This window comes from Crinia signifera, chromosome 8, assembly GCF_055691185.1.
Source record: "Crinia signifera chromosome 8, ASM5569118v1, whole genome shotgun sequence".
Taxonomy (NCBI): Eukaryota; Metazoa; Chordata; class Amphibia; order Anura; family Myobatrachidae; genus Crinia; species Crinia signifera.
In genome coordinates, this window is record NC_139224.1 from 152783354 (window position 1) to 152800472 (window position 17119).

General features: G+C 49.2%; 1 protein-coding gene across 1 annotated transcript in view; it reads right to left on the reverse strand.

Annotated features, from left to right (window-relative positions):
• Nucleotides 1–11103, reverse strand: part of TSPAN1 (tetraspanin 1) — a 23304-nt gene extending 12201 nt beyond the window's left edge. The window contains exon 1 of the mRNA XM_083157431.1: nucleotides 11080–11103. Within this exon, the coding sequence (XP_083013557.1) occupies nucleotides 11080–11098 (19 nt within the window). The 5' untranslated portion in view covers nucleotides 11099–11103. The remainder of the gene's footprint in view (nucleotides 1–11079) is intronic.
• Between the last annotated feature and the right edge of the window lie 6016 nt (nucleotides 11104–17119).

Consider the following 17119-nt stretch of genomic DNA (forward strand, 5'->3'; position numbering starts at 1 on the left):
TATGGTAGGGCATGAAATACTGCCTGTCGGCACATGTCGGCTCAAGAAAAAAGTGAAAAGGACCCACGTCAACCTTTTGACTGTCGACCTAATCACCCTGTCGAGCTAACCCATGTCGACCTAGACTCATGGCGACCTAACTGCATGTCGACCTAATGGTGTCGCCCTAATTACTCTCGACCAACATGCTGGTGACCCAACGATCGTATCCCTTTGAAATAGGGAGATTGCGAGGCTCTTCAGGTGATTTTACATTTTGGACTTAACTGTGTGCATCTTGGAAACAGCGGCTGTTGTCCCCGGGTAACACCGCTGTATACCCATGCCTGTTTGAGAACTTAGATTCTGTCAAGTTCTCCACATCTACGGTAATATGCCATTTTGGTTTATCTCACCTTCCAGTTTTCTTTGGTGTTATATGTTGAATAAAGGGTTTTACACCATATACTTATCCATTTATTTTGGGGATACACGACTTGATATGGTCCATCCTATGACGGTGGAGGATTCCGCGAATCTTTATTAAACGGGTCTGCCATTCCCTGTGGATCCCACAGAGTCTGTCACACGGAAGAAGAAGAGGATCGTTCCCTCTATCAGAGGAACATATGGTATTTTGCTCACACATCTTTGCATTTACTCACTCGGAGAAGAGGAATGCACCTTGATTTCTAGGGACGTTTTTTATTCATTATATCCCTAGCGCCATTGGAGGGCACATCCATCTATGCCTTGCTTTCTAGGGGAGATTGCTGCTATTTCAAGGAGTCTCCCACAGAATGCAGAAGGGTAGGCTGATATGACTTAATATATCCCTCTGTTACCCCCATAATAGCAGTCCCCAGTTCTCTGATTTACCAGTTATAGCTATCAGTATCTGCAGTAATCACCGCCCCAGCAGGCGCAAAATGCTTCACACACCAAAGCGACACTTCTACAGAGAGCAAGGGAATAGGACGTCTTATTAAACATGAAGTATTTGTGTACAATAAAGTTTTACTACCTTCAATGTACATATTAGAAGTGATTTATAGAGTACGGGCTTGGCTCAAGCTGCATTACAATCATGGTGGTTTTTGTTTTCTTTGTAAAGTTTATTGGAGACATTTAACTTTAAAATAATTGGCTCATTTAATGGAGGTTATACACTGAAGGTGCATACGGGCAGTGAATCATTTTCCACAGTAGGAGACTATGGAAAGTGGTTCATTTGGCTGGTAAACCAGCTAGGCCAGGCAGCCGGCAATGATCGGGTGGGCTTGCTGGGTGCCCGAGCTGGTGGCTTGCTGGGCGGACGGGTGGGCTTGATGGGCGGGCAGGTTCCTTGCTGGCTGGGCGGGCGGCGCGGCATCACACTGCCGGACGCGACCTCTGCCTGCGCAGCGTGACCTCTGATCTCGTCACGCTGTGCAATGCTGCGGAAGAAGTCGGGCAGCGTCTGAGAGATGCTCAGACGCTGCCCGGCATTAGACTGTGCGCATGCGCAGTCTAATCCCAAAATCCTGGGATGGAAATTCCAATCCCGGGATTGAAATCCCGGCGTTTTGGGGGCCAAATCCTGGAATCCCGCCGATCCCGGGATTGGCCACCCTAATTGCGCATCATGTGGATGACAATTTCCATGCATGAGCAATCAGACTCCCTGTGCATAGGCCTCGGTGCCTTATCTTTGCTTAGACAGCTGTTATAAAAGAGCTCTCCTGGGAAGTAAAGTGAATACACACTGGGTGATTCTGAGCTGAAAGTAGCTAATTTTTGGTGTTTTCAGCAGGGGCCATCTTAACAGATTTATAGGTCCCGGACAAATTAAAGCATTTGGCGCCCCTCCACTCCCTATCAGGGAAATAATGTAAGCATGCCCCTCCTGTGGTCCTGGACTTTCATTGGTGGATAGCTCTAGCCATTCTCCAATCAGCATTCTGACAGCCATTTACTGTCTGGCTACAGGATGAATGTCAGGAAGAGAATGCCGCCTGAGGTGTGTTAATTCACAACCAAGCAGCTTTCTCTATCGCCTTCTCATAATCTCAGGAGGCAGATGCCCACAACCCAGCTGCCCATGCATTAAGACGGCCCTGGTCTTGAGCTACTTTCAGCTCAAAATCTGCTAGTGTGTATGGCTGCGTGATGAGCAGTGAGCACTGATGAAAACTTGATCGGTTCTCCTTTGCCATCGATGTAGGGAAACCATCTGGTCCTCCCACATTGATGGCAAAAGTATTCAACATCGGCCATAAACCATTGATGATTTGAAATCATTGATGGTCGATGGGCATCCATAGAACTGGAGGAGGGTGGGGGACAGTATGCAGCTCCAGCAGTGGGTGAGCGTTTTATTCCACTGGGAGGGAGTGAGGGTGTACGAGAGCAGGAGGCTGTATAATAGTGGTATGTGGGCAAGACATTGATAAAAGTTGTGGCGCTGGTGCAGAGGACCGTGGGGACACTTCTGTCAGTGGGGGAACCTGCAGCGCGGCAGCCAGGGGCCGGATTTCCCACCTAGGGGCGGCACCTGCTTGTGGGGGTACAGGATCCCCGAAATGCGGGAGCAGGGTCGCGGGCGTCTGCTTGGGGGTGAAATTGCCCTAAGGGGGTCTGCATATTGTGGGAGGGGGGGGGGGGCGAATTGCGGGAGGGTGCAGGGGTCCACAAATCGCGGGAGGGGATGCGTGAATTGCGGGAAGGGGGGGTCCGCGAATTGCGGGAGGGGGTTGTGCTGTGAATCGCGAGAGGGGCGCAGGGGGTGCCGTGAATCTCGAGAGGGGCATTGGGGTGCAGGGGGGGGTTTAGAATCGCGGGAGGGTGGCGCAGGGGTCCGCGAATTGTGGGAGGGGGCGGAGTCCGCAATCACTGGGGGGGGTGCGGTCCGCGAATCGCGCGGGGGGGTGGTCCGCGAATCGCGGGAGGGGGGTCGGGGGCATGAATTGTGGGGGTGTGCAAATTGCAGGAGGGGGGTGCCGGGGGGGTGGCTTTAATCATAGAAGGGGCTTGAAATGCGGGTGGGGTCGCTGGGGGGTGGGTTGCGGGTGTCCGGGTGGGGGGGCGTGCTGGCAGAGGGGGGGGGGGTGCAGGGCAGAGGGGGGGGGTGCAGGCAGACCTGCCGCTCACCTGGTGGCTGTGGAGTAACAGTGTCTTTGCCTGGCAGCATGGGGAGGCAGAGGGTGTCTGGCACTGTGGGTTGGTTTTCTGTCACTATGTGAGTGTGTGTGGGCGGAGTCAGAGGCTCCACCCAGCGTTATAGACACACTCACACATTGAGTGACAGATGTAGCCAAATATATAAGAGATATCTACAGAAGCATGCTTTTGGACACCGGGGGTTATTCAGATCTGGGGACAGATTCTCTAAGCTTCAAAAGTGATAAAATGGAGAGTGATAAACAGCCAGCCAATCAGCTCCTACCTGCCATGTCACAGACTGTGTTTGAAAATGTCAGGCACCAGCTGATTGGCTGGCTGTTTATCACTCTCCATTTTATCACTTTTGAAGCTTAGAGAACCTGGCCCCTGTTCTGTCAAATTGCAGAGCCCTGCTATAGGTTATATGCCGCCCTGTGCAAGCCTGTGAATTACTTAGCACAGCAATTTATTGAATGGGCGATTAGCTGCAAAATCTATTCGCAAGCCGATCACCATCGAATGATTTTTCCAGACAAAAGGTCGACATGCCTAATCTTGACAGGGTCATAAGGTCGACACATACATTAGATTGACATTGGGAAGGTCGACAGTCAAATGGTTGACATGGGCTTTTTTTGTGTTTTTTGTCTCGATTGTCAATGTAGTTAACATGGATCCCGTATCGGTGCACCGCGACCCCTTGCATGACTCACTGCGCTCGCCATGTTCGGCACGGTGACTCGCTATACTCGGCACACTATTCTATTCTCCCTCCATGTGAACCTTTTGTATGGGTCAACCTAAGGCCTGTCGATCTTCAGTGGTCGATCCACGGAGCTGTGTGTGCAGGGGGGGCGGTGGTCATGGGTTACACCCCTGGGACCGCCCAGCGTTTCATGAACGTTCCCATGAAAATGCTGGGTGTTCATCTGTCAGCTGCCCGCCCTCTTCCCGCCCTCTTCCCGCCCTCTTCCCGTTACAGGGCACCACAAATCCGAGGAGACTGAGTTGCATTTGCAAGCGCTTGAGAAATCATTAGCTGGTCGGTGCATTTCGGCCCCGCATGCAAGGCTGTGAATGTATGATTATGGAAAACATCCATTCGCATGCGTGCGGGGAAAACCGGCGTACGTGAGGCGGGCGGGCGTTCGTGCGGGGTTTAGTTGACTCGCAATGCTGCGAAATTTGCAGCTTTGCGAGAGAACCAGAATGACTCCCGTTGAGTATATTATTTATTTTGGTCTCAGACTGCTCCTTGGCTAAATCCAAATGGAACCAAGACGCTGCTCCATGATTAAATACAATTACAGGAAACAAGAAGAAGGCTGGAGCGGTATCTGTACTGAAACACTGGTTTTATTAGACCTACAATGTAACGTTACATTCAGAAAATACCTCTGAGGGAGGCAACAATTGTATCAAATAAAATATACAAAAATAATACACAATAACATAATTAGGTAAAAACACTATCGAAATGAGCCGAGGTGTCACGGCCGATATCGACAATCCACACCCTTTTACATAGACACACCCCCTTTTTGCCGATCACCAAGTGGGACATTGAATCGTGCCTGGCGATCTGCGGTCAAACATAACGAAACCGGGCCAGGGTCACGGCTGTCGGGCCGGATCTACAGTCGCAACCCGGGGTTGAATACCCCACTAACCTGCCCCTGATTGATGCTCTCATACTGCAGTTATTTATTCAGCATTGTTCTTGCTGTGATTGCTGCCTAGGCGGAGATTTATTAAAGCTTGGAAAGAGGTAAAAGTGGAGAAGAACCAACCAATCAGCTTGTGGTTCTACAGTATGTATTTGTTGGTACTTTGCAACGTGATCTTATGGCTGCGAATTTTCACCATAGTTGCCTTTCATTCTGCAGGAAACTCCCTGACATAGCAGCAATCTCCCTCTCTCCCTCAATTAGTCTACCAATCTCCCTCATTTCACCTAGCCCACATTACACTGTTACATCATAGTTACCTCCCCCTCCTGCATTCTGGCAGGAGACTCCCTGACATAGCAGCAATCTCCCTCTCTCCTTCATTAGTCTAGCAATCTCCCTCATGTCACCTAGCCCACATTACACTGTTACATCATAGTTGGCCCTTATTCTGATTGACGCGGACTTTACCGCGTACTTACGGATCGCGTCTTTACGGCGTCTGCGCATGCGTGGAGAACGCTACGCGCATGTGCCACGCCTTGACTCGGTACCAGTTCGGCCAAATCCCGTCCAAAACTGTTCACCGCTATCAGTCGGGAAATAGGGGCGTATTATGGGCGTCATGCGGAATGACACATGGGCGTAGTTTCAAAGTGGGCAAAACGGGGCGGAAACATGGGCGGACACGGGGGAGTACACTTATGTTGGGGGGCGTACATTCGGAAACCACTCCGAATGCACGCGAGCAAAAAGGGCAGAAATGTGCGGTGTCCACAAGTGTACTATTGCTTTGCGGACACCACTCGTTCATGCGGTAGGCGAGCACGTACGCCTAATGACTACAACCATTAACACCTGAACCCAATAGAATCTACTCCTTTACTCATTACTCACTAATAGGCCGCTTGTCAGTGCTTTAATTGAAACCATTGCTGCTTCAAGGAAACCTTAAGTAATCCCCCACATATGCTGTACTTGTCCCACACTTAAAAACTGCTAACAATGGACATGACTGAATCTTAATACTATCAATACACATGTGTATTAGACATGTACTCATGAAACCACACACATTGATTCCAATTCCAAATAAGCTGTTTTTTATGAGGATAGGTAATTGAATAAGTGGGTCATGTGATGTATTGCAGAAGATACTTCATAGTGGGTTGTTTGGCGTAAATACTCCGCTTACGGGCGGTAGCACCGCTTGGCTCCCGTTCGGATGCGGTATTTCCGAGCATACTCTGTAATACTCTGTAATACCGTGCAGAATCGGAGTGTTTCTCCCGCACACGCATGGTTTGTATGTCGTCCGTAAACACGCCCTGTTCTTAAAGAGTGAGTCCGTCCGAATGCGGAGGACACGTGGGCGTTTCTACGGACGATGGCCGCATGCGGCAAAACACGTGGCGTGCGGACCGCTCCGTAAGAATGCGGGGAATATCCGCACCGATCAGAATAAGGGCCAGTTACCTCCCCTCCTGCATTCTACAGGAAACTCCTGACATAGCAGCAATCTCCTCTCTCCCTCATTAGTCTTACCAATCTCCCTCATTTCACCTAGCCCACATTACACTGTTACATCATAGTTACCTCCCCCTCCTGCATTCTGCAGGAGACTCCCTGACATAGCAGCAATCTCCCTCTCTCCCTCATTAGTCTAGCAATCTCCCTCATCTCACCTAGTCCACATTACACTGTTACATCATAGTTACCTCCCCTTCTGCATTCTGCAGGAGACTTCCTAAAATTACAGCAATCTCCCTCTCTCCCTGATTAGTCTAGCAATCTCCCTCATGTCTCCTAGCCCACATTACACTCTTATATATATATTTTTTTTTTTTGGGGGGGGGGGGGGGGGGGGGGGGAAGGAATGGGAGATAGATACATTGACATTGAATCATCAGCACCATTTCCTAGCACTTTGGGAAGTATAAAGTGTGGTGCCCACTTACTAACTGCTTTGTGGCTCATCTACATTTGGATATATGTCATTTTAAATTACACACCCACGCTTCTAGGTGCCACATTCACAATCTCTTTCACACAGGCCCTTTGGGTGGAGCATGACACGCCCCGTCAATGGATGGCTGTGCAAAATTCTATTACCAACTACTGTATAATCTCCCTGAAACTAGTTTTCAAAAGTAGTGCCATCAGGACTGAATTACCCCCTTTATCTCTCTTCCCCTGGACAGCCAGAAATAGCGCATACTGCACAGCTCTCAGGAACCATCTTACACAGGTTCTGTTAATGATTACATGGAAGCATCTGTCAGTGCTGAGCGCAGTGGCGTAAGTTCATTCCAGGTGCCCGGAGGAGACATAGGTGGTAGTGCCCCCCCCCCCCCCCCCACACACACACACTGAGCATTGGTGACCCCCAGATAATGCAGACAGCCCTGGTGGCTCCCAGATACTACATATAGCATGTGTGTGTGTGTAATACTGACTGAGGGACAGGAAGAGGGACAGGAAGAGGGACAGGGAAATTGAAAGGAGGGACATGGACAGAAAGAGTGACAGCAGGGATGTAAGCCTGGAGAGTGACAACTGGGACATGGATGGGGAGAGTGACAGCAGGGGTGCGGGCGGGGGAGAGAGACAGCATGGACATGGACGGTGACAATGACAGCACGTAATTGATAGGCTACAGTACTTACTTTAATGGGCGCAGGGTTCAAGTGGTGGTGTGTGTGGTGTGTGCGGGGATCCAGCCTTGGCAGGGAGAAATGCCAAGACACCCCATGTGGTTGCTTAGCTGAGATCCCACAGCGGGCAGAAGAAGAAGAGCTAGGCATAATGTATACCACACATAGATGCCTGGCGGGGATCCAGCATTGGCACTGAGAGCCGGGCGCAGCACAAGTGGATACCCGGCAGAGACAGGACAAGCGAAGCTGCAGTTATTAGTAGACTCACAAGTGACTGGCTTCTGGAACTCTTCCGGGACAACTGCAGCAGCAGCAGGTGCACTACCGCTCACTACAGAAGTTAAATAGCGCTTATAGATGGATGTGTAACTTCTGCCGCTGCTGCAGTGGTTACAGAAGTGTCCCAGGAGCCGGTCACTAATGTGTCTCCCTAATTCAGCAAATGCACCTGGTGGCCAATGCTTCCGTTGGCTCCAGTAGTTACGCCACTATGTACTGCGTGTGTATATATATATATATATATATATATATATATATATATATATACACATACACACACACATATATATACATACACACACATTTTATATATATATATATATATATATATATATATAATATATACACCACATATACATACATACATACATACATACTCTGTGTGTGATATATATATATATATACACACACACATACATATATACACATATTATATATATAATATATACACCATGCAGGGGCAGATTGGGGACTGAAAGTGGCCCTGGAAAATTTCTGGAAGTGGCCTCATGTGGGCGGCAGAAAATCATTAATTGGTGGAGCCAGCATAACAGTAGGCGGAGCCGAATCCAGCAGCACTGGGACTTATATTTACTGCAGGGTATGGGGAGAAGGAAGTGATGAGAGAGAAGGCGGGAATGCAGCCAGCAGCGGGGAGAGTGGAGTACAGCAGGCAGGAGATGGTGGGGCCGCATCCAGCAGCAGGGCACTGTGCAGTGTTGTCAGTGCTATACATGGCCTGGCAAGGCAGATCCAGAACAAAATGACAGGGGGCACCATAACATGGAAGTGGGGGAGGTTATTTGTGCATGTTCCCAAAACAGTTGACATGCCTCAAAACAAGAGCATAGCCTCAAAGGGAATGACGAGGAGAGGCAGTGGGTAACAGTGAACAGGTGATGGAGAGAGGCACAAGGTGATTTCTTGGAAAGTCCGAGTGACAGGAGAGAGAGAAAAATGGGGAGATAGTGCCACAGGGGAGAGGTAGATGGTGATGCAGGGGGTGATTGGGAGAGACAGATGTAGCTAGGGAAGGTGGACAGAGGGACGGGAGAGAGAGTAGGTGGGTGAGAGGTAGGGGGAGTAAGTCAGTGAAGCACAGAGTGCGATGGGAGGAGTGAGATAAAGGGGGTGACAATGGAAGAGACAGGGGGATAAAGATGGGAAGAGTGATGGACGGGGAGTGAGGGGACAGGGAGAGTGAGTAAGAGACAAAGAGAGGGGGTGAGTAAGTAAGAGACATGAAAATAGGGGGGAGAGAGAGGGAAGACTGAGAGAACGTAGAGAGTGAGAGGGGTGTGCATGAGAGGGGTGAGTAAGTGAGCAGGGGTGAGAAAGGTAGCAAGAGAAAGAGAGGGGGTTGGGGATAGTAGGGGGAGGGGAAAGAGAGATGGGAAGAGTGACAAAGGGAAGAGAGAGAGGGAGAGAGTGTGTGAGAGAGGGAGAGGAGGGTGAGTGACGGGGAAAGAGATTGGGGGGGGGGGGATAGTGGGTGAGAGACACAGAAAGAGTGGGAAGAGTGAGAGGGAACGTAGATAGGGAGAGTGTGTAAGATAGAGAGGGGGAGTGAAAGAGATGGGAGGGGGAGCAAGGGGATGAGAGTGGGGGGTGAATGAGAGGGGAGAGTGGGAGGTGGGAGAGAGACAGTGGGGAGAGATGGGTGTGCTCATGAGGGAGAGGGGTGAGCTTGTTGTTCAGGGCTAGTCTGCCCAATGTCTCATGGAGGTGCCGCAGCTCCTGATATGTCAGTCAGCGGTGGAACTAGCGAGTAGTAGGTTTAGGTGCAAACATATGATTTGGACCCTCACCAACCGGCGTTCCCACCACCCCCACTAAAGAAACAAGACTGTTAGTACGTTATTGCAATGAGTGCCCAGCATTTCCCCACATGCTCCCCAAATGTCTCACTAACATGCTCTCTCCACAGCAGTACGTTCCCCAATATACAGCCTCACTGCACTACACCCCCCATTATATGCTGTATTACATTACATACTGTACTACAGTCCCCTTATACACTGCACTACATTACTACATTACATCCCTCTATACCCTGCACTAAGGGCCTTATTCTAGTTCACTCCTCCTGGAAAATTCCTTCTTAGATGGACAAAACCATTTGCACTGCAGGTGGGGCCGATGTTACTTGTGCAGAGAGAGTTAGATTTTGTGCGAGTTATTTTGTTTCTGTGCAGGGTAAATACTGTCTGTTTTATTTTTACACTGCAATATAGATCTCACTTTGAAGTAAAACCCCACCCAAAGCTAATTCTCTCTGCACAAGTAACATCTGCCCCACCTGCAGTGCACATGTTTTGTCCATCTAAGAAGGAATTTGCCAGAAGGAGTGAACCAGAATAAAGCCCTAAATCCCTACGCTACATCCCCCAATACCCTGAACTACATCACTACATTACATCCCCCAATACTCTGCACGACATAACTACCCTCTACCGCTACATTCCCTATTTAGGCTACACTACATCACTATACTGCATCTCCTTAAATGCTACAATACACAACATTTACATTACAACTAGTGCGGTAAAGGGATCTTTTTAGATTCCTTTTCACTGCTCTTCACTGCCTCCAGCTCAGTGGCCAAAGTCTGCAGCACGTTGAGCCCTGCTCCTGCCCATTACCCACACCTTCTATCCCCCTGGAGCATAGGTTTTGTCTGCTGAACAGATACCGTATTGGAAATATAACTCACTAAGTACAGAGACACAGTCAGTGCAGACACATAGGGCCCATTCGACCAGGTCCGAATTCACATGCGCATTGGCCCGGCTGTGAACATCATAGGCAAATATTTCTATTTGCAAGCTGCTCGCAGCGTGATAGGGATTGGGGTGTTTGAGGGTGGATCCCAGACATTTCATTGATGTACCCACAAAAATGAAGGGAGTGCCCAACAAAATGCTGGGAGTGTCCAGGAAAATTCAGGAGAGTTTCTTTCTGAATGCTAGCGGTGGGCGAATGGCGTTGGTGCCCGACCAGAAGCGGCTATTTTGCTTGCAGCCGCTGAGTAAGTCCTGGGCTACATGGCGGCTGCGATGACCAGGGACCAGAGGAAAAAAATCATCCGAAGGGAGAGTGAAAAATCAAATGATTTTCCTCTAGATGGCCAAATGCGAATGGATGTGTAGCTGTACACATTCATTCACAGCCCCTGCAAACAGATTCGTAAGGTGGGCTTTCATGGGGCAGGGGGCAGCAGTTACCTGCTTGCTTGGCGCCAAATACTCGAAGTCCAGTCCCATAATCTCTCCACTGGCCACGCTCAAAGCACCATTCTGCCTGGTGGGGGTAGGCCCCACAAACTTTACACTGTGTACCTATTTCATTCTACTCACCTCTCCCTCGGTGCAGCATCACAGCGGTCAAGATCACCGGGGAAATGTCCGCTGTGGCAACTTTCTGGTGATTCATGCATGCGCAATAGAGGTGTCCTCAAACAGTGTGGGCACCATTATCCTGGAGAGAGGAATTCCAGGAGCATGAAATATGAATATGGGTAATATGAATATGGGTCCCTATGTGCTGTTTAATGTAAATAAAGGCCACTACATGCTGTGTAATATAATTATGGGTTACTACACGCTGTGACCCATATTTAATTGATTATTAATTAGCGCACACATATTCCGCAGCACTTTACAGAGAATATTTGAACAGTCACATCAGTTCCTGCCCCAGCGGATCTTACAATCTATATTCCCTACCACATGTACATGCACACACAGACATTCTAGGGTTCATTTTGTTGGGAGCCAATTAACCTACCAGTATATTTTTGGACTGTGGGAGAAAACCGGAGTACCCGGTGGAAACCCACGCAAGTACTGGGAGAATATACAAACTCCACGCAGTTAGGGCCATGGTGGGAAATGAACCCATGACCTCAGCGCTGTGCGGCAGTAATGCTAACCATTACACCATCTGTACTGCCCCGTACATATAACACATGGTGGGAAATGAACCCATGACCTCAGCGCTGTGCGGCAGTAATGCTAACCATTACACCATCTGTACTGCCCCGTACATATAACACATGGTGGGAAATGAACCCATGACCTCAGCGCTGTGCGGCAGTAATGCTAACCATTACACCATCCGTACTGCCCAATATTCAAATTACATAGCATGTAGTGGCCCAGTCATATCACAAAGCATGTATTGACCTATATTCACATTACGCAGTGCGTAGTTACCCATACTCGCATTATGCAGAGCATAGTGTCCCACAGTCACATGACACAGCACATAGTGTCCCAATCACATGGCATAGCCCGTAGTGACCCAAAGTCACATTACACAGTGCGTAGTTACCCATACTCGCATTATGCAGAGCATAGTGACCCATAGTCACATTATACAGCACATAATGACCTATATTAATATTACACAGCATGTAGTGTCCCATGTTTACATTACACAACGCTAGTGACTCATATTTAAACACACACACAGCAAACACAGACAACCAGTAAACATTACTGACACCCCCCCTCCCAACAAAAATTACTGACACCCCTAGCAAAACATTAATGACAACCCCCTCTCAGCAAACATCTACTGACAACCCCCCTCCCATCAAACATTACTGACACCCCTAGCAAAACATTAATGACAACCCCCCACCAAACATCATTTACTAAAACTCCCCTCCCATCAACATTACTGACACCCCCCCCCCCCCCCCCTGCCACCTCCAGCAAAACATTAATGACACACACACCCCGCCCAGCAAACATTACTGCCCCCCTCTCCATCTTCAGCACGACTTGCCTGAGCCCCTGTTGATCGAGTCTGTGGTGTGCTCTGTGCTGTGGCTGTTGCTCTGAGTGAGTCTGCTGGGCTCCTCCATTGCACACCTGACCATGTGACTTCCTGTTCAGGAGCCGGAGGTCAGGTGGCATTCTGTTTACACTGATGGGAGGGAGGAGGAGGGACCACGGAACGGAGACGCTGCCTAGTGCCTGTCTGTAATATCTGCCTGTCTGTATTAATATGCTAGGCAGCGCGGAGGAGAGGGAACTGAATGGGGAGCCTCCTTACACACTCACAGGAGATAGTGCTGCCAGCGCTGCTGCTGCCTGCAGTGCCATACAGTATGACAGGCTGCAGCAGTTACAACACCCATTCCGACACCCCTGTCCGCAGCCACACTTCCTCCACAGCCCCTCTTCCTCCTTCTGACATGTCCTGATTCCTCCTGGCGCAAAGTGCTGCTGCTGGCGCCCATCGCAGCCCCACTTCCTCCTTCTGACCTCCGCAGCGCACCGCATATAAGAAAGTGCTTGTGCTTCTGCTGCTGGACAGTACTACCGGAGGAGAGGCAGGGGGGAGGGGGTCTCGGACGGCCACTGCCGTCTGCTGCCCAGTACTATCGCCGGGCCAACCACTTCACAGGCCTAATGAGCGGAACATCGGAAGGCAATGGAGCCAGTGCCCCCTTTAAGGCTGGCGCCCGGCGGCAGATGACTCCATTGCCTCCGGGAGTTCCGCCACTGGCTGAGCGACTGAGGGAACAGTCACCAGCAAAGGATCTGACAGAAGGAAAGTCACTATTACGGAAATAAGCCGTTCCGCAAGTGCAGTTATCTCATGGTATATGTGCACGGCATTTGTGATTTTCCTACATTATACTGGTGGTTTAAAAGTGCGGAACCCGGCCCCTCCTCCCTCCCTCCACACACACACACACACACACACACACACCACACACACACACACACACACACACACACACACACACACACACACACACACACACACACACACACACACACACACACACACACACACACACACACACACACACACACACACACACACACACACACACACACACACACACACACACACACACACACACACACACACTGTTTATCACATTGTGGGCCTGATTCAGACCTGTTGGCTAGGCTGTGTATGTTCACAGCCCAGTGAATTAGTAAACGCCGCTCGCCCCGCTACAGCGCCTGAATCCCCTCGCTAGCATGCGAGGGAATGTGTGCATAAACACATCCGCTCGCATGCGGCCAAACAGAGGAGAAATCATTTGATGGTCGCTCGAATTATATTTTTCCCCTGCGGTAATAAAAGTCAGTCTAGACTTTTATTCCGGCTGCTATCTGCCAAATTTGGGGCGGGCACTGATGTCATGTGACATAAGCCGCCCACCTCAAACAAGCAACACCACGCCTTTGTTCCGAGGGGAACGCCCAGCATTTTAATGGGCAGGTTTGTCCTGCCCCAGAAATACCCTTACGCACTTAGGGACTCCCCATCCCGGATCTCCGGGGTCCCCTGCCACTGCCCCCACCCGCCATTCACAGCAGTGACCAGGCAGGCTCGGGGACGTTCGGCCAGCTCCAGGGGACTTAGGTGCCCGAACTCCCGAGCGCTCCTGAGCAGCCCGAACTTTCCAGAACAGGACGTGCGCCAGCGCATGCTCAATTCTGTGAATGGCAGCGGGGGCAGCAGCAGGGAGATCTTACCCCACTCCTGTTGGTCAGGCCCAAAATCTGAACAGTTGGGAGCTATGGGTATTTATCAGTATTCAGAAAAGTTTTCGTTTTTTAGTAAATTCCCCCCTCAGTTTAATTCTTTAACTGATGTCTTCAAAGTGTCTTCATAGCTTAGCCCCGTACATACTGGGCGACTTTCAGTTTTCTCATCAGAGCGGCTTTCATGCTGAAATCCGCCCAGTGTGTACGGAGCAGCGATGAGACGCTGAGGCATGCTCCCGCATCATCGCTGCCGACCACCACTTATCTGCTGGGGACAGAGTGGCTTTCCATAGCCTCCTAATATGGAAAGCCGTCCACCCCTGGGGAAAAATGGTTGGGCAGAGGAAACAATTTCAGCACAGCTATTTTCCCCATCATTGTGCACCATATACACTGGGCATAATCGCCCAGTGTGTATGGACCTTTAGGAAACCATTTTACTTATTGCCATGTGATAAGTCCCATATCATACATGACAGGTGATCACTCTCTATTGGGCCTATTAAAAATCAGAGACCATTATGATGTAGAGATCGTTCATGGTCCTGGACGACAAAGGTGGCATTTACTATTTTATTACATGTATAGATTTAACATAAATAGCTCATTTTACACAACCTGTTTACACAAGCGTCTCATAAACCTTCCCCATACAAAGCTCATACCGGGAGGTGGGGCAAGGAGTGGATAACATTACAAGGCCGAATATGCACCTGTATAATCTATCAAGATAAGAGATCTGGGAAGGGCAACAACCAAATGTCACTCACAGGGCTCGTCTTGTAAGGGAGGGGTCACCAATATGTGACATTCGGTCTTAGAGACATTGAGGCAGATGTATTAAGCCAGGAAGAGATAAAGTTGAGATAATTTGGAAGGAGATAACGCACCAGCCAATCAGCAATGTTTGAAATATGACATTTGGGAGTTGATTGGCTGGTGTGTTATCTCCTTCCACTTTATCTCTAGTTTATCTCTTTGTCAGGCTCAATACATCTGCCCCATTAAGAGGTGTAGATATCTCAATCATTGTTGCTGTCTTGTATATTGCTGTATCCAACATGTTCCCTTGCCCAGATAAGGTCTCACCGGTGGATCGTTGGATCTTCTGGAAAACCATACAAGTTTGGAAAAGATCCACCAATCTCTGGTGGGATCATAGCTGGATAAGGGCTCGTCTTCTACGGGAGAGTGAACCACTATGTGACAGAAGAGACATGAAGATGTGTAGATATCCTGATCACTGTATAACTGTTTTGTATATTATTGTATCCAACACATGCCCATGTCAAGATAAGGTCTCACAAGTTATCGTTGGATCTTCTCAAAAACCATACAAGTTTGGAAAAGATTCACCAATCTCTGGTGGAACCATAGTTGGGCAAGGGCATGTGCCAGATAGCACACAGTACAAGACAGTTACACAGATGGAGCAGCTCTCATTTGAGCTGCTCCTGGTGATAGCATCGCCAACCGCCGCGTTCCACCATCTGACAGAAGGAGATGCTCGCACGCTTTGCTCTGTCGGAGCCTGCCGCCCTCCGCCGGCTCCCCCTGTCACTGCCCACAGTCCCCACTAATCGCCTCTGCTCCCTGCCGCCGTGCTGACGGGGATGGGCGAGCGTGTGAGACACTCACGCGTCCCTGTGAGATGGAGCTTCTGTCCGCCAGTCTGCACCAGCTCAGGAGATCTGGCGATTCCTCAGGCTGGCTGACAGGCGCTCCATCTGTACAGTGATATTTACATCAACAATTGTATTATAGAGCAGCTAAAAATTGGGGGGTGAGGGACCTTAAAAACCCCCAAAAAACATCAGTCTTTTTGGCCAGGTTTTCCAGGTTCCAAATAGATAGTACTATTATGTGGAACCGTAAGCCATCCAGATTGTGGCTACTACCATATACCGACATGACTTGTGAACAGAAGGCTTCTTAAATCTTCTAGGCTTCCTCCAGCCAGCATACTGTATATCCATGATGTTAAGGGCTTCAAAGGGCCCTATGTGGCGGTTACATAGAAATAAGTCCTGAAATGACCATATAAGTGCACGCCCGGCATCACCCCCCCCCCCCCCCCCCTCCCCCACTCCTGAAAGGAGTATAATTGGGTGCTTGGCTTGCCAAGTAGGCTCCAAAACACTTAACTAAAAAACACAGCTAAATAATGTGTTGTATATTTTACACACTCATTGTCTTGTGTTGTGGTTACAGTGTTACTAACTAAACCAGTTTAGAATAAGAAAAGGAGAACAAATGGCAATTTAACAGCATCATCCGCTGGACTCATTCCAAGTGTGTGAAGGCATCACATGGTGATACTGGTATAGCGAGCCGACCCTATCGGCGCTTCTGCTGTACACAGCTTTTAAAGCACATGCAGTCAAAGCGGGCCCCCACAGATTCTGGCCCCCAGTACAGTTCCATCTGCTGCTCCCGTATAACAACACCGGGGACTATAAAGAAGGTGGCTCTACAGACACAACATGAACTGTCGCTGGAGGCATTAAGGAAGCAAAGAAAATTGATTTAAGTGATTTTAGCTTAGGTCAGTTAGTTATAATTAACACTAAATGCAATTAAGAAAGCAGAAAACAGGCACCTTCCCATGTACAGTATTTGCACCCTGAGCCTCCATATATGACTCTGAGGCACCACATAGGTTTATGGACCAAGATGGCTGCTCTGTTGGTGTCAGCGGTTTGCAGCACAGGATAACTGGAACACGTTTTGCCAATCAGGATAGAAACAGAATTATGTGTTACAGGGTATGATTGTTGTAGTCAGATAAAGTAATGGAGGGAAAGTACATTTAATATGTTCCCCTTCTGCCGTAAGATCCCTCAGTTCAGGTTCAACTTTTTTTTATGTGTGTAGTGGA